Genomic DNA, 18446 nt, shown 5'->3' on the forward strand with positions numbered 1-18446 from the left:
TCAGATTTGAACCCAAATGTGGTGACACTAGATTCTCCCTTTATGTGAGTAACACCACCAGTGGTAGCTCTGCCTTCCATGTTCTTTTGGCTGTGAGGGAGGCAGGCATAGAAGGACCTTGCAAAGCAGGACTCTGCTCCCTTCTCCCTAAATCTGTTTATTGGCTGTGGGATAGTGGGGGTACTCATTAGACATGGAACTTGGAGGTGACTAAATCTCTCTTAAAATATTTAATATAGCTTACTGATAGAACTGAGTCCTAAGTTTTCTAAGGATACACTTTATTGTGACACCTAATAGGACACTGAAGAACCCACACTAAAATTACAATATTAAAAAAATAAAAATGGAAAATATTTATGGTACTAAAAATGGAAAAGGCCTTAAAGGTAGTTCTTCTTGTCTGATTTCCTCATTGTATAGCTGGAAAGACTGAGGCCCAGAAAGGGAAAATGACAATGAACAAGTCGGTGGCAAAGCAGCGACACAAAGTCTAGATAGTGGTCTGGGAACCTAGCTTTTTAAAGAACCCTCCAGGTGATTTTCATGCCCAGGAAGATTTGTGAGCCATTGTACCAACAAGTATGGAAGACATTTTCTAGTTCTGCCAGCCCATGATGTCATGGGTCTAAATGACCTCCACAGTTATACTTCATGGTGCTAAGTGACCAGAAGCAACCACCACTGTACCTAAATCTCAGTGGAGCATCCTTCAGACCAATGGTTTTTAAAACCAGCATATTCAAAGAGTAATTCTCAAATGTCTTCATATCACAGCTCATCTCTCACCTACTCCTGAGTATCTGTTCCATGGAACCTAGCAGGAGGCTCTTTGAAAACCATACTTGTGGACTGATGATATTATCTAAGTAAATTATGTATTGCATAAGTGCTTTTAAGAGCCCCTGAAAGACCATTTTCAAATCATAGCTAAAGACTATGTTAGTTTCTTAGGCCAAAACAATTTCAGGGCCTTATTGGGTTTAGTAGGAGCCAATAAGTTCGGACACCTGCCTGGGACTTGCCATTCCTGTGTTCCTTCATCTAGTGGCTAGAACCCCTATCTCAAGACTTTCTTGCCTTCTGGGTCCCTAGTCACCTCTCCTTCCACCCCTTGGGCTTAAATGCTAAAATAATGGCTCAGACAGTGTCAGGCTACATCAATCCCTGTCCTCATTTGGGGTAACCCACTGGGCCCAGCACTATCCCCATACCATGGGCCACCCCTTCTGGCAGGCCTCAGGAAGCTGTATCAAGATGATAGCTCCTGCAATTCATGTTAGAGTAGCTCGGATTTGAAGGCAATTAGAGGCTGCTGCCAGCTTGACAGTTAGGTCAGATAAGAGTTCAAATAGGTAGGTATGAAATGCAGGCACGCAGAGTAGTTTCTGAGGGAGATCAGATGGATGTGGAGTGATAAATGGAGAACAATACTATATTTGTTTACAGAAGGTGACCCCCCCCACCCAAACTTCCTTAAGCTGAGAAGAAAGATTCTATGTAAGACGGAGATTACCTGACATGTCTGGAACAAGACAGTCTTAGTTCAGTCAGTGTCCTCACTAGGATGTTCCTCACCTCATCTGGAAACCTGGGGCCTCTGAGCAGGGTTCAGACTAGACCACAGCTATTTGCTGCTTCTCTCACTCCTAAAGCTAGTGGGGAAGGTTAGAGATGGGAACATCTCCTCCTGTAACCATTGTGAAAAAGGCAGCCAGCTAAAAATGGCAAAGGTTGATGGACATTATGACACAGTGGCAGTGATAAATTCATGGCTGAGTAGTACATGGAGTCAGAGATGTAATAAGCATTCTTATGCCAGTGCTGTTCAATAGAACTTTCTACAATGATGTAAATGTTTAATATCTGTGCTGTTCCACATAGTAGCCACTGGCCACACATGGCCATTGAGTACTGAGAAATGTGGCTGGTGCAACTAAAGAACTAAATTTTTAAATCATATTTAATTTTAATTAAGTGTGGCTAGTGGCTACCATGTTGGACAGTGTAGTTCTATGCTTTACTTCCCAGAAAGTGGCTTAAGGCATTTTCCTGATGCTCTCAAATCTCAAAATAGCGTAAGACACAGAAAAAAGACCCAAAGAACAGCGGTCCTCATTTATGTCAGCAACTTCAACACTGCAACAGCCTGTTCTGTCATTACCCTACCCTGATTCTAAATGGCAGGCTCAGATAGTCTTGCCAGGGAGAAACTTTGACAGTGTTACAGAGGACAATAGTTCACCATAGGTTGGAGCAAGTAACTATAAAATTATGAAATGCAACAGGAACAAATGTAGTGTTTTATAGTTGGGTTTGAGAAATCAATAATTAATTCAAGGACATATTGACAGAAATGCAGTTTCTAGACAGCGTATTTTAAGATTTAAGAAGTGTTGGTTGACTATAAGTTCAATAGGAATCAGAAGTGGGATCTGAAAGAAAAACTGATAATAGCTAACATTCATTAAGGTGCAGAATAAAGAAGAGGTTTTGGTGGGTTGTTTGTGTGTGTGTGTGTGTGTGTGTGTGTGTGTGTGTGTTTAAATCAGAGTTGTCTTGAGACATCCTGTCACTGGAGGTGATAAAATATAATAGCATTTGAAGATTATAGTCTGACAGCTGTTCAGAGAATAGACTGGATCCAGGGAGGCCAGCTAAGAGGAGGTGCTGTATGGCATCTGCCCTGGCAGTTAGAATTCCCTTTTTCCTTTGCCTATGTTTGGTCCACCACCCTGCCCCTCAGTGTACTAGGAAATAAAATGACAGTTGCTGTGCTTGTCTTTTTCTCTTCTGTTCTTTCTAATTGGTGCTGGGACAGTAAGCAGGTGAGTGACCACAAAACATGTTCAGTTTCTCTAAGGAAAAGTTAGTTAAGACTGAATCATAGCTTATCCTCCTACCTTCTCAATTTATTGTAACTCCACCAAATGGCTGGGATCTCACTTTAAATCTCCTTTTCACAGGAGCCATTTGATTGGAAATTAGATCAGACAAGCAGAGAAAACTGGGCAGGGTGGTATAACATTCAACAAGTGGGCCATCCAAAGTCCCAGGAAGCTAAGCCTAGGATTTTACTCCTGGGATTAGAGGTTTTGAGAGGCAGCCCATATGATGGCTATACTAGAGAAATGTGTGATTTATATTAATAATACTTGCTAACATTTACTATGAGCCAAGAGTAAAACAGTTTTCATGGATGATAGATTAAACACTCAGCGTATTCTTCTGTAATTCTCCCCATTTTACAGGAAATTGAGTCACTGAGAAGGTGAATGAGATTCTGACTAGTCAGTGATAAAACAAGGGTTTGTGCAAGGAGTCTGACTCCAGATTCTGTTCTTAACCACCATACTACATCCTATCTCTATATTGTATTGGCAGAATGGTTTGGATGTTATTTTACAGTCACTTTTGGCAGAGTTCCCTAGAAGTAAGTGATAGGACAGATGACAGATTTGTCTAGACCGTGCCATGTATGAGGCTCTCTTGTTGGTCCTTGGCTGGGTGTATCAGATAGGGCACAAAATAATGGTATAAAAAGAGATAGGAATCTATTTATCATTCATGTAAAAAAAGTCTGAAAGTAGGCAGTCTATGGCTGCTCTGGTGACTCCATGGTCATCAGAAACTTTAACTCCTTCCTCTTTTCTGTTATCCTATCCCTAGGAGTATGGACCTTGTCCTGTGGTCCAAGGTAATTGCTAGAACTTCAGACATCACATCTACATATTCCAAGCATCAGGATTAAGTAAGGATGAAAGAAGGGCATGATGTCTTTCTTAAAGGAAGTTTCTCAAAATTTCTACACAACACTTCTATTTACATATCACTGGATAGAACTTGATCACACATAAGTCACCTATTACTGTAAAAGAAGGATAGTAAGTGTAGTCTTTTAATCCATGTGGCATGGATTCCATCTGAAAATTGAGGCTTTGTTACTAAATAGGAAGAGGATAATGGATGTTAGGGTTGGTACCCAGCATATTGGTTTTGTGGCACATTGATTCATCCCTTGTAATTTTGTGTTTTCACAGTGACTACAGGTATGTGGCAGCTGCTCTGGCTGTCATGAGAAATGTGACTCAGCAGATCAATGAACGCAAGCGGCGTTTGGAGAATATTGACAAGATTGCCCAGTGGCAGGCCTCCGTCCTAGAGTGGGAGGTAGGACTCTTACCAATAGGCACATTGGAGAGTCTGAATACCTTGGCCAGAACTTCACATCCTAGCCAGAGATGGATGAAGAGTAATTAGATTTGAAGTGCAGCAGAAAGGATTTAGATTAGAGCCAAAGAAAAGCTCCCTGCTAATGAAAGGTGTTGTGTACTTGACTAGTTTTCTAAGAAGCTTAGAGAAATCTTTGTGGCAATACTACATTAAGAAAAGGAAGGTTCATCTCTTCGGGTGTTGCCGGGAAACAATTGGGTTGACTCAGTGGCCTTTCAAATCTCTTTCAAGTCCTGGAATTTTATCACTACTAGATAAACACTTAGATAAGGTGTGGTATTCACTCCAAACACAGAATGCAAGTTTGGTTCTCTGATGCAGGCCAGCCAACATACTTCTTTTTCTCTCAGTGGGATCACCTCACTTTGACATATTTACTGGTTCTGTCTAAGCCTACACACTTGAGGCCACAACCATCATCCCTTCCCAATTGACAGACCAAATTCTATTTTGTATCATTTACTTACAAAAATTATCCCTGACAGCCTTCCATTCTATTGGAAATAGCCACAACTTATCTGAACTCAGAAAGCCTTCAGGAAAGTCATTAAAGCCTTCCCTCCTGAGATGTTGACTTTCAAAGGATATATACAGCCTAACAAATAAATAGAGATTTTGCCTCTAATGCCACTGCTCTGTTGAAGTTCTTGAGGTGTCTGTTCAATAGAAACAGCTGTGAATTTTAAGGCCTCGAAGGTACCTGTGTGTTAATTACACTAATTTGTGTCTCTTGTGCCTATCAAGAGAATCCAGAATAATGACATTTCACATTTATCTCTCAGGCCCAAGTTATGAAATCTGACAGTTCACAGCTAATGTAACCAAGATGGGAGAGGCTGGACATGCTACCAGGAAGGAGGCAGCAATATTAAACCTCATGGTTATAGGGTAGAAGTTGAACCAGCTCCCCATTCCACTGGCCTTCACACAGGTATCATTTCCTGTAATTTGTGAGATAGTATCTCTCTAACATTTTAAGCAGTTTAACACATTCCAAGGATTTAAGCATGAGCCTTACAGCTATGTAACCAAGGTCCAGAAAAAATCATCTTTCCTTTATTCTGCTATCTCTGTTCCTCCTTAATGTTGATGGCTGGAAGAGACCACAATTCTGAGCAGCTGGCATATTTTTGAGTCTTATTTGAAGGATAATGTCCCCATACAAAATAGAAAACAGCAGTGATTCTTTGAGGTGTGGGAAGGAAGGAATCTATGTAAAGAAACTGTCCTGCTCATAAGAAGAAGCCAGCACTGACCCAGCCTTATTATGAAATCATGGATTCTCCTTCCATTGTGTCTGGCTTGCTTTGGCTAGTTGCCTGATCAAGGGGCTGGATCAAATGACTTCTAGCAACCTGTCAATTCTAAGGCACTCTGAAATTCTGGCTGGTTAGCAGGCCTCTTTTTCTCTACTCCTGCCAGGATTCTCTGTTACGAGGAGGTTCCCAGCAGCAATTGTCTTTCCATTTCCCTGGAACATTTTCACCCTTCCCAATGCCTGGAAGACCTTCTAATTCCTCCATGTACTCTGGGCCTCCAGTTGCTGCAGCTGGGGTCATGGGGGAACAAGAATAGCTTGAAATCCCTTAGCCTGTCTAGGGAGCTTCAGTAATACCAAACTTGAAAGCACTGAACTATGATTTAGAGACTCGGCATCTCAGAAGGAATTTTGTGTTTTTTTTTTTCTGTAGGTGGGAGGGTGTTAGAAACAAAAAAGGCAGTTCTGATCTAGGATTGCTATGAGTCAGTTACTCTCTGCCCCCTTTGTTAGCATGCTTGATCCTCTTCAGGCCTACACAACCCTGTCACCCTCCTGTTTGACAAAGCCCTTCTTTGTCTAAATTGGTAAGAAGAAAAATTCCTTGTGGTCTCCTTTTCAGACTCTACGGTCACTGTGGAACTTACTACTCTAGAGAGGTTGCACTCTAGGTAGCCTTTTATTGAGCAAGGCCTGATGGGTACATTTCAGAGGTCAGGCCCAAAGTTTCTATTATGTTTGCTATATCCAGTCTTAAATATGTCTAGAATGTCAGAGTCACTAGGACTTTTAGGGGACTCCCTCACAACAGTCTTCTGCTTCCTGCAGCCTAATTGCTTTTATTTATGGTACTGCAGGGACTTGTTTTTGCAATAAAGGTTCCATATCTAGCAAGACAGTAAAACTGCCTTGAAGGGAAAATCCAAATCCCAGTAAGGCTAAAGTTGGATGAATGCTAGGAGGCTTCTCCTTGAAAGTAAAGATATGTCCACTCCATGGCTTGTTGGCTCTTGGCATAGATGGCCCATCCTCACTGGTTCCCTAGTATAGGTTCTTCATATGTTCCACCTGCCCAAGCAGTTGGCCAGGCAGAGAAAGGCCCTGACAGCTTTCTGGAGCATGCTGTGGACAAGCCTTGCAAATCAAGAAAATGGAGCAGTGCGTTGGTCTCTCTGCCACTTCCTTGTCTCCTCCAGATGTTTGAACAAACAGGGTGACTGTCAAAAGCATCTATGTGACTATTTCAATTCAATTTGTCAAATGAAAAAGAAGAGTCATAGAAGAAACCATCAGAGTTTAATCTCCCTTGAAGGGGAATTAGGAAAGAGGAAGGAAAGTTGGTACCTACTTAATAAATCAGAGCTTTTGGCTAGAGGGAAGGAGGTGTCTTGTATTATATCCACACCTGACCCTCCCTCAACTTATTCCATGAACATTCTGGGTCTTTGTGCCCAACTCCAGTTACTATCCCTGCTCCCTGCCAACTTATGTGGACTAGTGTACATGGAGTAATCCCTGCTCTCCCCCACCCCCAAGGGTTCCTGAAAAAAATCAGTGATTGAGTGAGAATATTACCTATACCTCTAAATAATAAATTAGTACCTTAGAGCAGCTTAGGGGAGCAGAAGGAAAAAGAACCTGTTCCCAAGAACTGCAGTTTCTAGGAAATTTCCATTTCTAATTTCTCTGATGCTGATGTTTGTTGAGTTGTCTCTTTTCCACCCTTCACATGCAGTAGATGCACTTGGAAGGAAGGGAGAAGGAACATATCCCTGACAGTTTCCTTTTTTTTTTTTAACTTTTTTTAATTGAGTAATAGTCATTTTACAATGTTGTGTCAAATTCCAGTGTAGAGCACAATTTTTCAGTTATACATGTACATACATATATTCATTGTCACATTTTTCTCGCTGTGAGCTACCACAAGATCTTGTATATATTTTCCTGTGCTATACAATATAATCTTGTTTATCTATTCTATATTTTAAAATTGCAGTCTGTCCCTTCCCACCCCCCACTCCCTTGGCAATCACAAGTTTGTGTTCTATGTCTATGAGTGTGTTTCTGTTTTGTATTTATGTTCTTTTTTTTTTTCTTTTAGATTCCACATATGAGTGATCTCGTATGGTATTTTTCTTTCTCTTTCTGGCTTACTTCACTTAGAATGACATTCTCCAGGAACATGCATGTTGCTGCAAATGGCGTTATGTTGTTGTTTTTTGTGGCTGAATAGTATTCCATTGTATAAATATACCACATCTTCTTTATCCAGTCATCCGTTGATGGACATTTAGGCTGTTTCCATGTCTTGGCTATTGTAAATAGTGCTGCTATGAACATTGGGGTACAGGTGTCATTTTGAAGTAGGACTCCTTCTGGATGTATGCCCAGGAGAGGGATTCCTAGGTCACATGGTAAGTCTATACCTAGTCTTTTGAGGAATCTCCATACTGTTTTCCACAGTGACTTTCCTTGCTTCTCTCTCCCACTCTTAATGATTTAGTTGTCTTCTTTTACAATTTTGTGTTTATTATATTTGTAATTCATGGTAGTTATCACCTTTCTGGTTATGAGTTTCTCATTTTTGTTGCATCCAGCTTCTTTTCTATTTAGAGTAGACCTGTCAATATTTCTTTTAGCATGGGTTTAGTGTTGCTAAACTCTTTTAGTTTTTGTTTGTCTGTGAAGTTCTTTATCTCTCTTTCTATTCTAAAGGATAGCCTTGCTGGATAGAGTATCCTAGGCTGCATATTTTTTTCATTCAGGAATTTGAATATATCTTCCCACTCCCTTCGGGCCTGTAGTGTTTGTGTAGAGAAATCAGCTGAGAGCCTATGGGGTTTCCTTTGTAACTCACTCTTTGTTTTTCTCTTGCTGCCTTTAGGATCATTTCTTTATCCTTGACTCTGGCCATCTTGATTATGATATGTCTTGGTGTGGGTCTGTTTGGGTTCTTCCTGTTTAGGACCCTTTGAGCCTCCTGTACTTGGATATCTGATTCCTTCTTTAGGTTTGGGAAGTTTTCAGTCATGATTTCTTCAAATGCATTTTCCATCCCCTTTGTTCTTTCCTCCCCTTTCTGGAACCCCTATTATGCATAGTTGGGCATGCTTTATATTATCCCATAAGTCCCTTATATTGTTTTCATTGTTTTTTATTTGTTTTTCTCTCAGCTGTTCTGATTGGGTGCTTTCTGTTGTCCTGTCTTCTAGGTCACTTATTTGTTCCTCTGCATTATCTAGTCTGCTTTGTACAGCCTTCAGGTCAGCTCTCATCTCAGCAAATGAGTTTAACTTATTCTACTTGGTTCTTCTTTATAGCTTCTATTTCATTTTTGACATATTTTATATCTCTAAACACTATTTCTTTTAGTTCCTTCAGTACTTTGATCAGTCCTTTTTTGAAATCTTGATCCAGTAGGCCATCAATGTCTATTTCCTTGATTGTGCTTTCAGGGGATTTCTATTGATCTTTTAATTGGGAGTGGTTCCTCTGCTTCTTCATATTGCTTCTATCTCTCTGGCACTGGTGGGTGGGCGAGTCACTCCCCCTCCTGATGTCGCAGTCAGATGCTGCACTCAAGTGAGGCAGGTGGGCAGATCGCACCCTCTCCCAGCACCATACTCAGGTGCTGTGTTCCTGCCAGGAAGGCAGGTTGCTGCCTACCCTCTCCTGGTGCCGGTCGCTCCGCTGCTCTATGCAGCCTCCTGCTCCGCCTTGGGTCGGCACTCCGTAGGTGGGCTCTGGGAAGACCGCAGAACAGCCCTGCCTCTGCTCTGTGCCAAATCTCAGTTCCTTGTTTGTCTTGGCAGTGCGAGGTGCCAGGGCAGAAAGATCCTATCTGCCTCGGGCTGTAAACAAGTCTCATTCCTGCCCAGGATGTTGCGGAGCCGCCGGGCGCGGATTCAGGGCTCGGCCCCACCCCCGCCCAGGCACTGCACACAGGAGGATATGGTGGCTGTGGCTGTGCCCTACCTCTCTTCTCACGAGAAGTTCCAGTAATGGCGCTGTGGGCCTGAGGAGACAAAGGCTATGGCACCCCTCCCCCCCAGGGCACATCAGCCTTGTTGCTTTGCTTTTTATGCAATTTTTGGAGGACTGAGGTTGTTCTGCTCTGTATCCCCTCCCAGCCACAGCCCACAGCACCCTGCAGTCCCTGGGGTTGCCTCGGTGCAGCTGCCCCAGTCCTCCGCCCAGCTTAGGCGGCCTGTCCTAGCCCCCAGCTGCTGGCTCGCATCTCAGGCTGGGTGTTGCAGGGGCCTTTTGTGCCCATTTAACTTAGTTCTTTTGGTCAAGGGGTGCTCGGGGCAGATCTGAGCCTTGGAGGCTCCCCCTCCGTACCGTTGCCCTCTTCATTGAAGAGAGGACCCAGCGAACGAGCGCTAGTCCTGCTTTGCCGCTCCCTTCCCGCGGGATTGGTCCCACACTGTTTTGCTTTTTCTTCTTTCTTTTTTCCTTTTCTCCTACCAGATTTTTGGCGTCTTTGTCTTTCGAAGAGGGCAATGTTCTGTCGGAGTTCCGCAGGTGCTCTGGTTGGCTGAGTGGGTCTGTAGATGTGAGTTTTGGTGTATTTGTGGGAGAGGGTGAGCTATGAGCATCCTTCTACTCCTCCATCTTGCTTCTCTCTTGACAGTTTCTTTTTAATCTTTTTTTTTTTCTTTGAGATTTTTACCAGGATCCTGAGTTTGCAGTTCATGTTTGGTAACTTGACTGTGTGAGGTTGTGATTTCCTCCTCATAGCACCCCTCCTCTCATAGCCTGGTTGTATAATATTCAAGGGCCTGTTCTAGTTTACTGTTGGATGTTTGAATCCAAAGAATTTGGAAGAAATTCAAAAACGCAATGTGATGGAGGCAACAAAAGCATCTACCTAAAAAGCTAAGGTAGCTTGATAAGGCATACTTCTGGGACCAGGAGATCAAATGTGGAGCTGGATGGATTTGTTATTTCCCTGCCTTCTTGTCAGTAGGCAGCATTGAAAGTAAGGTGTGTGAAAAGGATAGCATTTGTCTTGTCTTTTTCTGGATGTGTTTAGGGCACAGTCCCACATCAGGCAGTTGGCCTGTAATTAGAATGGGGTGCTGGGCATTGGGATATTGAGATGAAAGCGATGTGACATTGGCTATCCAGTGAGGGCAGGTGTGTTCCAGGCAGAGGAAATGGTGTAAGCAAAATCCTGGAAGATTGAAAGAGAACCTCTGGCCTCTGGGGGAGGGGGAGGTGGGATTTCACTTTGGGGATCAAGGCAAAGAACTGTGTGGTGCAAGTAGGTCAGAGGAGGCAAATGAGCAAAAACTTAAACTCTAAGAGGGTCCTTTCCCTTACATGAACTTGTTTGGTGTTCTCAAGCAGGTACGTGAAGTGAGTCAAGCAGGAACCATTGTATTATCCCCATTATCTAAATGAGGAAACAGATTGATAGTGATTAAACTACTTCTCAAGGGCACAGAATGAGTTGGTGGCAACATGGGGCCCAGAACCCAAGTCTCTGAGATTCTTACCTCAGAAATCTGACAAGGCAGCTCGTTGTTCCTCTAAGGGATCATTATTCTGCTGTGATTTGATGGTTTAGAGCATGGACTTTGGAGAGAATCTGTCCTGGATTCTGCCACTTTGGGCAAATCACTTCCAATTTCCCTGACCTTGGTTTTGAGGAGAGTAACAGTGCATTCCTTATTGAGTTGTGAGTATTAATAGGAATATGTGGCACAGGATATTGGGCACACAGTAATAGTCAAGATAACTATCACTATGTAGAGCTTACAGTGTGATGTGTACTTTCCTAAGCACTTTATATGTACTAACATATAATCCACATAACAGTCAAATGCAGTTGATAATGTTATTATCATCATTTTAAAGATTAGGAAACTGAGGCACAGAGAGGATATGTGAGTTGTCTGACATCAGTCAGCTTGGTGAGCATAGAAGTGTATTTTTTTCAATTTTTTTTTCCTTTGATGGAGTGGCACAAAGTGGCACTTATGGCAAGTACTCAAAATAGAAGTGTTAGAATTGGGGTGCTCCTATCTGGTACAGTGGGTGGACCAGATGACACTAAGTAGTCCTACTGGTCTGATCATCCTCAGCTTAGCAAATGGTGCCTTAAAAAATCATCTGACCATCTTTGTATGGCATTGGCCCCTTCTTATAGCTTTCTTTCACTTCATACACATTCAGAATGGACTCTGATACATCTTCCTGCCTAATTCGAGGTTGGGCATGGCAGACTGGTGCCACTCTCAGCTTCCCATTCCTCCAACAGGAAAGCCCTGCATGGCTCCCTCACTCTGAGGAATTCCTCTTCTAGCCCTGGGCCTTCAGAGGTTCTGAGCTAGTATGTGGGCCCCTCAGGGAGGAGTGTTATACCTAAGTTCCAGGGTACCCCTGAGGTGTAATCTGGAGTCATGCTAGTATCCCTGAGCTTTCTTTCTGAGGTTGTATTATTAGAAAATATTTCTACTGAACTCCCTTTTTCTTTCTCATCCCTTAGACTGGACAAAAAGTAGTATGCTTGAGAATACCATTTCTAGCTACTTGTTTCTTTAGGCCACTGCCTTGCCTCAGCTGTTTGCCTCTAAATGTTTTGGAGGAGGGGTGCAGGAGCCCCACCCCCCATCTCTAACCTTGACTTAAAGCTTTTGAGTGCAAGGCTGAGATCTCAGCATCATAGTATCAGGGCTAGGGCCTTAGAGATCATCCTCACTTACTTCATTTAACAGCTGGAAAAACTGAGACCCAGAAGAAGGGACTGACCCACCAGTGACTTTTTGGTCTAGAGAGAGCATAATGTAGTGGCAAAAGTGAGAACACTCTCTGGAGCTGCAGAATTGGGGCTGGATTGTGGATCTTTGGCTAACTAGCTGGGTGATCTTGGTTGATCACTAGACTTCTTGGTACTTGAGACAATAAGATGACAGCAAGAATATCTATTTCCAAGGGCTATTGTGAGACTCAGAAGAGACAGAGTGAAAGTACGTAGCACAATGTCTAACCCCTATAGGTGTTCAGTAAATACTAATTCTCCTAAGTCAGAACGGTCACTGCTCTTTGTCCCCATGGCTTGCCTTGTGTTCCATGAGTTCTGAGCATATTTAGATTAGATTCCTCCCCTGATATGTAAGCTCCTTGAGAATAGGACCAAGTCTGGCTTGACATCTGACATACACCTCCCACTTATCTCTGACCTATCAGAGTTACCATAAAGAAGAGGCCCTTGGAAACTCTGTAGAATAGAATTAGCTGGGAGTTAGGTGTCTTGGTGGGGTTTTTTTGTATGTGTCTGTGTTTGATTCTATGTAGCAACGAGGATAAGCAAGTTGTTCAGGCTCTGTGGATAACAGACCCAGGAAGCATGTGTTGATAAAGTTTCTAATTCAATCAATAGATTTTAATGAACTGAGAAAAGAAGAAAAATTATTATTAAGAGGATGAATGGTTTCTATTTCTCTCCCTCAATCATCATCTCTTCCTTTTCCTCCCCTGTCTGGGTTTACTTGCTTGGGAAGCAAAGAGACTTCTATAACCTTCTGAGGTTTACTCTTCAGGTACAAGAAAGAGACTAAAGACTAGAACTGGATGAAAAATTAGAGTGGAAAGAGAGATTCATAGAGAAAAAGAGGGAGAATGAGAGAGAGACAGACACTGATACTGAACCTCATGGTAGCTAGTGCCTCTGGGGCCAGAGAGCAACTGGCATAGAGGGACTGTAGCAGTCCTGGATAGTAAGGCTCACTAGACCTCAGGGTAAACAATAGTATGGATTTTTCTAGCTCATGAAGCCTTTCAGGGATTTCCAGGGGTCCCTTCATCTTTTTTTTTTTTTCCACCAGGCCCTTTCTGTCCTCTTCCTGTCCCAGCCTATGCCCAGACCTAGGTGCTTCCAGGCAAGTGACAGGGCCATCCCTCCTGCTTGGCTGCCTCTCACTATCACATGTCCTTCCCAGGGTGAGGACATCCTAGACAGGAGCTCGGAGCTGATCTACACTGGGGAGATGGCCTGGATCTACCAGCCCTACGGCCGCAACCAGCAGCGGGTCTTCTTCCTGTTTGACCACCAGATGGTCCTCTGCAAGAAGGTAACCCCACCCCTTTCTTCCCTGAGATGGGCATCTCAGGGTACACCAGATCCTCCCTATCCATCACCCCCAGCTCCCAGTGAAATGGGCTAACCCTGCTGGGTTAAAAATAGACAAGAGATGGGCAGCAATTCCATATCAGGATCACTAGTATGGCTGACTTATTGGCAGTGAAACTCTGAAAATTGGTAAATTTTGTCTTGGTATCTTTTTTACCCTTTACCCTCCTGCCCTTCTCACTCTCTTCTACCCACAGCTGATAGCCTGTTGGTTTGCAGCAGTTGTTAAAAAATATTGAAATATTTCTACTCCAATTGGTGAACAGTGGCTTCACTGAGTACCTCCCCCCATTTCTACTCTAATGGCTCTGGCCATCTGGCCCCTTAATGCCCTAGGAACCAACAAGGGACCTCCTACCTTACCCTTGCAGGTAGGTACATTTGTGATATAGGAGTTTTCCTTGTTCCCCTACCCATTTCCTATTCAAGGTACTTCACATCCCAGTAACTCTCAACTGTGCTCTTCTTTACCCTTCCTTACCTATAATCCATTTGAAAAGTCTTGCTCTTGTGATAAACCCCTGCCTGACTCAGATGAGTGTTGTTTTCTTGGTATCTTCTCCTTGGCAAGTAGAAGGATGGCATATGTTCTCAGCCTGATTCCTCCTGACAAGATACTGTTCCCTTTATCTCCTCCCTTAGGATAGGGAGTTCAGATCACTTTTGGCTCCAGGGACTGGCTGGGATGAATTTGGGACTAGAGAAAGTAAAAGAGGAGGGAAAAACCAAAGAATGCTTAGAGTAGCTTTTTAAATTCACCACCCTACTTTTGGCTCTTTCTACATAATCCAGTCCCTTTCTTCTCTTTCTTACCCAGTAGCAAATGCCCCTGAAAGGGAACCAAGTCATAAAACACCAGATTAAACCTTTTCCATCTTTTCCAACCTAGGACAGGAATCACACATTTGTTTAAATCTTTGTCCATTTGCCTTTGACAGTGGATTGAGGGAAGAAATTGAGTTTTGAGTCATGCTGTCTCAGTGTTTGCGGCTAAGCTTTAAATGCCAGTTCTGGAACCAATAGCTGACTAGTTAACAGAGATAATTACTACCTTGGTCTAGCGCTTACCCTGGTAGAGAGAACTTTTATGAATCTAGAAGTTAGCCAAACACCCAGGCCTCTTATAAGCTCCCCTAACTCTTCCTGAGACTTCCATCAAATCAGGAGGCAGGATTTTTGAGGGTTAGTTTAGGTAGCCAAGGAAATTTTCAGCATATCTGCCGTGTCACCAATTGTCATGTGCCACTTCTTCCCCTTGAAGCATGTTTACACTCAGAACAACCAGTCCTAGGGAGATATAGCAAAACTATTAGGAAGCTAGTTTATTTTGTGGTCACCCATCACTCAGACTCTTGTTAATTTGGGCATCTTTCAGCCAAGGCTAAGATTACTTCAAGTAAAATGTGAAACTCGGCTGTAGGAAGCAGTAGTTATAGTAGACAGGGCCAGGAACCAGGACACAAAATGGTAAGTCAAAGGCTAGGAATAAATGGAAGAAACAAGATGAACAGAGGGATTAGTTCAGGAGCTAGTGTTACCAAACTCAGGTCTGGTTGCTCACTGCTCAAAAATTATACCCAAGATGCAAGTGTTGGTAGAAAGGAAATTTGTTTTTAATCAGAATGCTGGTGATCTGGGGAGATGGTGAATTCAGTGTTCCCCCAACACCATCTCTGAAGATTCTGTTCTGCTATGAAAGTTTTAAAGGAAGAAGAGGAAGTAATCTCAGTTAATCACTGAGCTAGGGGGTCAGAGTCATTGCCATCCCCCACTGCGTGCAGGCTTGTTGACTTGTGATCTTTCTTTAGATGCTATCTTGTTCACACAGTTTGTTCATGAGATTACTGAAGGGGAAGCTAGGGAAGAAATCTGATTATCTGTTAATTACTTATTCTTTCTTTGATCTATGGAAAAATCAACAGGTTAGGCAAGGTATCGTGTGATCAAAAGATTTGAAAAGTGTGCTTGGACCAGAGATGAATGAGCATGGGGCCCCCTGATTTAAAAGTTAGTTACAGTGTAGCTTTGCTAAAGTGACAAGAAAAGGGGTTTCCTACTGAGGGTGGTTTCCTGCAAAGAGCTGCTTTATAAATCCACCCCCTTTCAAGTATAATTCCATTTCTATGGGATTATGGGTAAAAGTCTGACTTCTATAACTGCTTTATGCTGAAAAAAAGTCTTAGGGTGAAAGATACCAACATGGAGTTGAAGCATCTCTTTGTTGAAAAATTTAGTTGCCTGTTTACATACATGGGCAGAGCAACCTATAGTTATTTTGATACCCACAAAAATATAGATTATTATGAGCAATAGTATTAATCCCATTCTCTTAAGGCCAGTTCTTAGAATTGTGCTAGCCTTAGATTCAGTATTGCTCAAGATGGAGCAGCTTATTTCATGGCTGCAGTCTGGTCATCATGCAGTTAGCTTTTTTCCTCTGGTGGCAGTTATAGTACCTGTAAAACTACTCAGGAATGTGCATCAGACACTGAGTCTGTGGCTTTGTTGTCCTAATCACTAACTTCTTGAGCCTGCTCTTTTGTGACTCTGGGAGATTTCAGCTTATCTACAAACAAGAGGCAGGAGACATGGAGGGCCTTTTTACTTGGGGGTCCCACAGAGTTCTACTTGATTCCAGTCCCCCCTTTTGTTTGATACATCTCAGTTATGAGGAGGAGCAGGTTCAGAACATGAAAAGGAGTAATGTTTTGGATAGAGCTGTTAATCGTAAACTTGACAGAGGAATGCACAGGGTCCTGCTCAGTTTCACCAGCAGACACTGCTTTGAGAATTGTTGGCAGTGTCTGAGTCTTGACACAGCTTAGAAAATTGAAGTTCTCTGCAATACAGGAACATATATGAAATCACATCCACAGTGACCGCCTAGTTTTACCTTGGATGTCTAAACCATAGCTACTCCATTCTTAGTTTCAAATGCATTTCTTTCCTCAGTGGCCAAAGTAGATGTACAATGCATGTCCAAAAGGCCACAAAACAGTTCACTTTGGTCAGTAAAGTTTAAGTTAAACCATATATGAATAGGAATGACTTCCCCATACCTCAATATGTGCAGATTCTTCCATCATTTCCCCATTTGATTGCAAATATTTCAGTAGAAAGCATTGACAATCAAAATATCTGTCCCTCAATGCTTGGTTGATGGCTCCTGCCCCAGGTTCAGATTCTGTCTCTCTGTGCTAGGCCTCCTTTATATTTGCCTAGTTATCCACATTGGAAGCAAACTAGTTAGATATCATAAATAGGCTCAGAGGTATGTTAATGGGGAAACACTTTATAGGCCATACATTTTATCACTTACATACCCAATTGTTACGTAAGTATTGTACATGCGCTTTTAGCAATAGACTTAAAGTAAGCAGTGTTATATATCATGAGTAGTTATACTCTGTGACAACTCCATTAGAGAATTCTTTTCATATCCTAAATACTGGAGGCAACAGTGCGGTTAAAAGTAAAACAGTAACTTTCAGTGTTGATAGACAAACATTTGGTAAACAGTTCAATTAGATTAGTATGATAGGTCTTATAGGCCTGGTCCAGACTCCTGAGTCAGCTACCCACCACTGTTGTTTTCTCTTCTTGTTCTGGTGTGAACGTCATTTGAGGTCAGCAGCCCCCTTGACAGGCCAGTCCAATGTAGAGGCCCTTCTCAAGTGGAAGATATGAATCCAAGTCAATTTTATTTAGTTTCATTGCACATGAGCTGGTTAACAGTACCTGATAAGGGTCATTTTATTTAGGTTGGAGGCAGTCCTTTAAATGATGCTTCTTCCAGTATAGTTCCCTGGCTGCAGGTCATGTGGCATCTGATTTTATCCAAGGGTAGACCGCTGTGATAAGCCTCAGAAACAAAGTTAGATTATCCCAACTTTACTGTAATATAACAAAGCAACAAAGAGCCATCATCTGGGGAGTGAGTCTTAGGCAGTAAATAGTGACCCTAGTTAACAAAACTAGAAATTAATGTCCATTAAAACATAGTCTTTTTCTCTCTAAAATTACCCTAATTTTTTTACCAAAAATAGACACATTAAGCTTAGTTTTTTTTTTTTGCAAAGTGAATCTGGTTAATTGATTATATAGGCTCTTTTATGGCTGTGCTGGAACTTTTCATAAGGAATCTTAGATGAAACTTTTTAAAAGGCCTTTAGGAAAGCCATACCATGGGCTAGTCACAGATTTCATTTTACAAATTTGAATGAGTTCCTCTCTTTTTAAGGTCCCCAAAATACCTTGAGATGTTTGCACCTATTAAGATGTGGCCTTCCTTATTTACTTATAAGTCTGCTGGGAACATGTGTCTCCAGTTTCTGGAGAGATCAGGTAGAGAGGAAAAATGCTTCAATTCTACTTACAAAGGTATAATTTATTATTTTTGGTAGCTTTAATTGCATATTTAAATTATAATCCTCAACTCTTAAATCCTTAATTTCTAGTGAAAACTAAAAATTAAGCAATTATGAACTGTCTTTTACATTAGCATTTTTATATTCATCATCAGCACCTTCTGAACACCTTTAGTTTCTCTGTAAAGGGAAACCAATATTCAGTAATTACTATTTCAATATCTTATTTTATTTAGGAATGACCTACTATTCAGTAAACTTCTATCACTTAACTCAATTTAGCATAACTCTAAAATTTCAAGTTACCAAATATCTGGAGAGCTCATGTTCAAATAGATGCTCCTGAAATATTATTTGTAAGTAGTTCACCCAAAAGTTCTTATCTCATTTGCATTCAACTTTCTTATAAGAATTTCATCACACCAAGTTATTTTTCTTGCTGGCAAATTTG

General features: G+C 42.0%; 1 protein-coding gene across 23 annotated transcripts in view; it reads left to right on the plus strand.

Moving 5' to 3' along the window:
* ARHGEF9 (Cdc42 guanine nucleotide exchange factor 9) overlaps positions 1–18446 on the plus strand; it is a 410653-nt gene that overhangs the window by 353442 nt on the left and 38765 nt on the right. For 21 of the 23 annotated variants that reach the window (XM_074359744.1, XM_074359745.1, XM_074359746.1 and 18 more), the window contains 2 exons: positions 4041–4170; positions 13438–13569. In XM_074359744.1, the coding sequence (XP_074215845.1) occupies positions 4041–4170; positions 13438–13569 (262 nt within the window). The remainder of the gene's footprint in view (positions 1–4040; positions 4171–13437; positions 13570–18446) is intronic. The other 2 variants (XM_074359751.1, XM_074359747.1) reach the window with 2 other exon arrangements.

This window comes from Camelus bactrianus, chromosome X (assembly GCF_048773025.1).
Source record: "Camelus bactrianus isolate YW-2024 breed Bactrian camel chromosome X, ASM4877302v1, whole genome shotgun sequence".
Lineage (NCBI taxonomy): Eukaryota > Metazoa > Chordata > Mammalia > Artiodactyla > Camelidae > Camelus > Camelus bactrianus.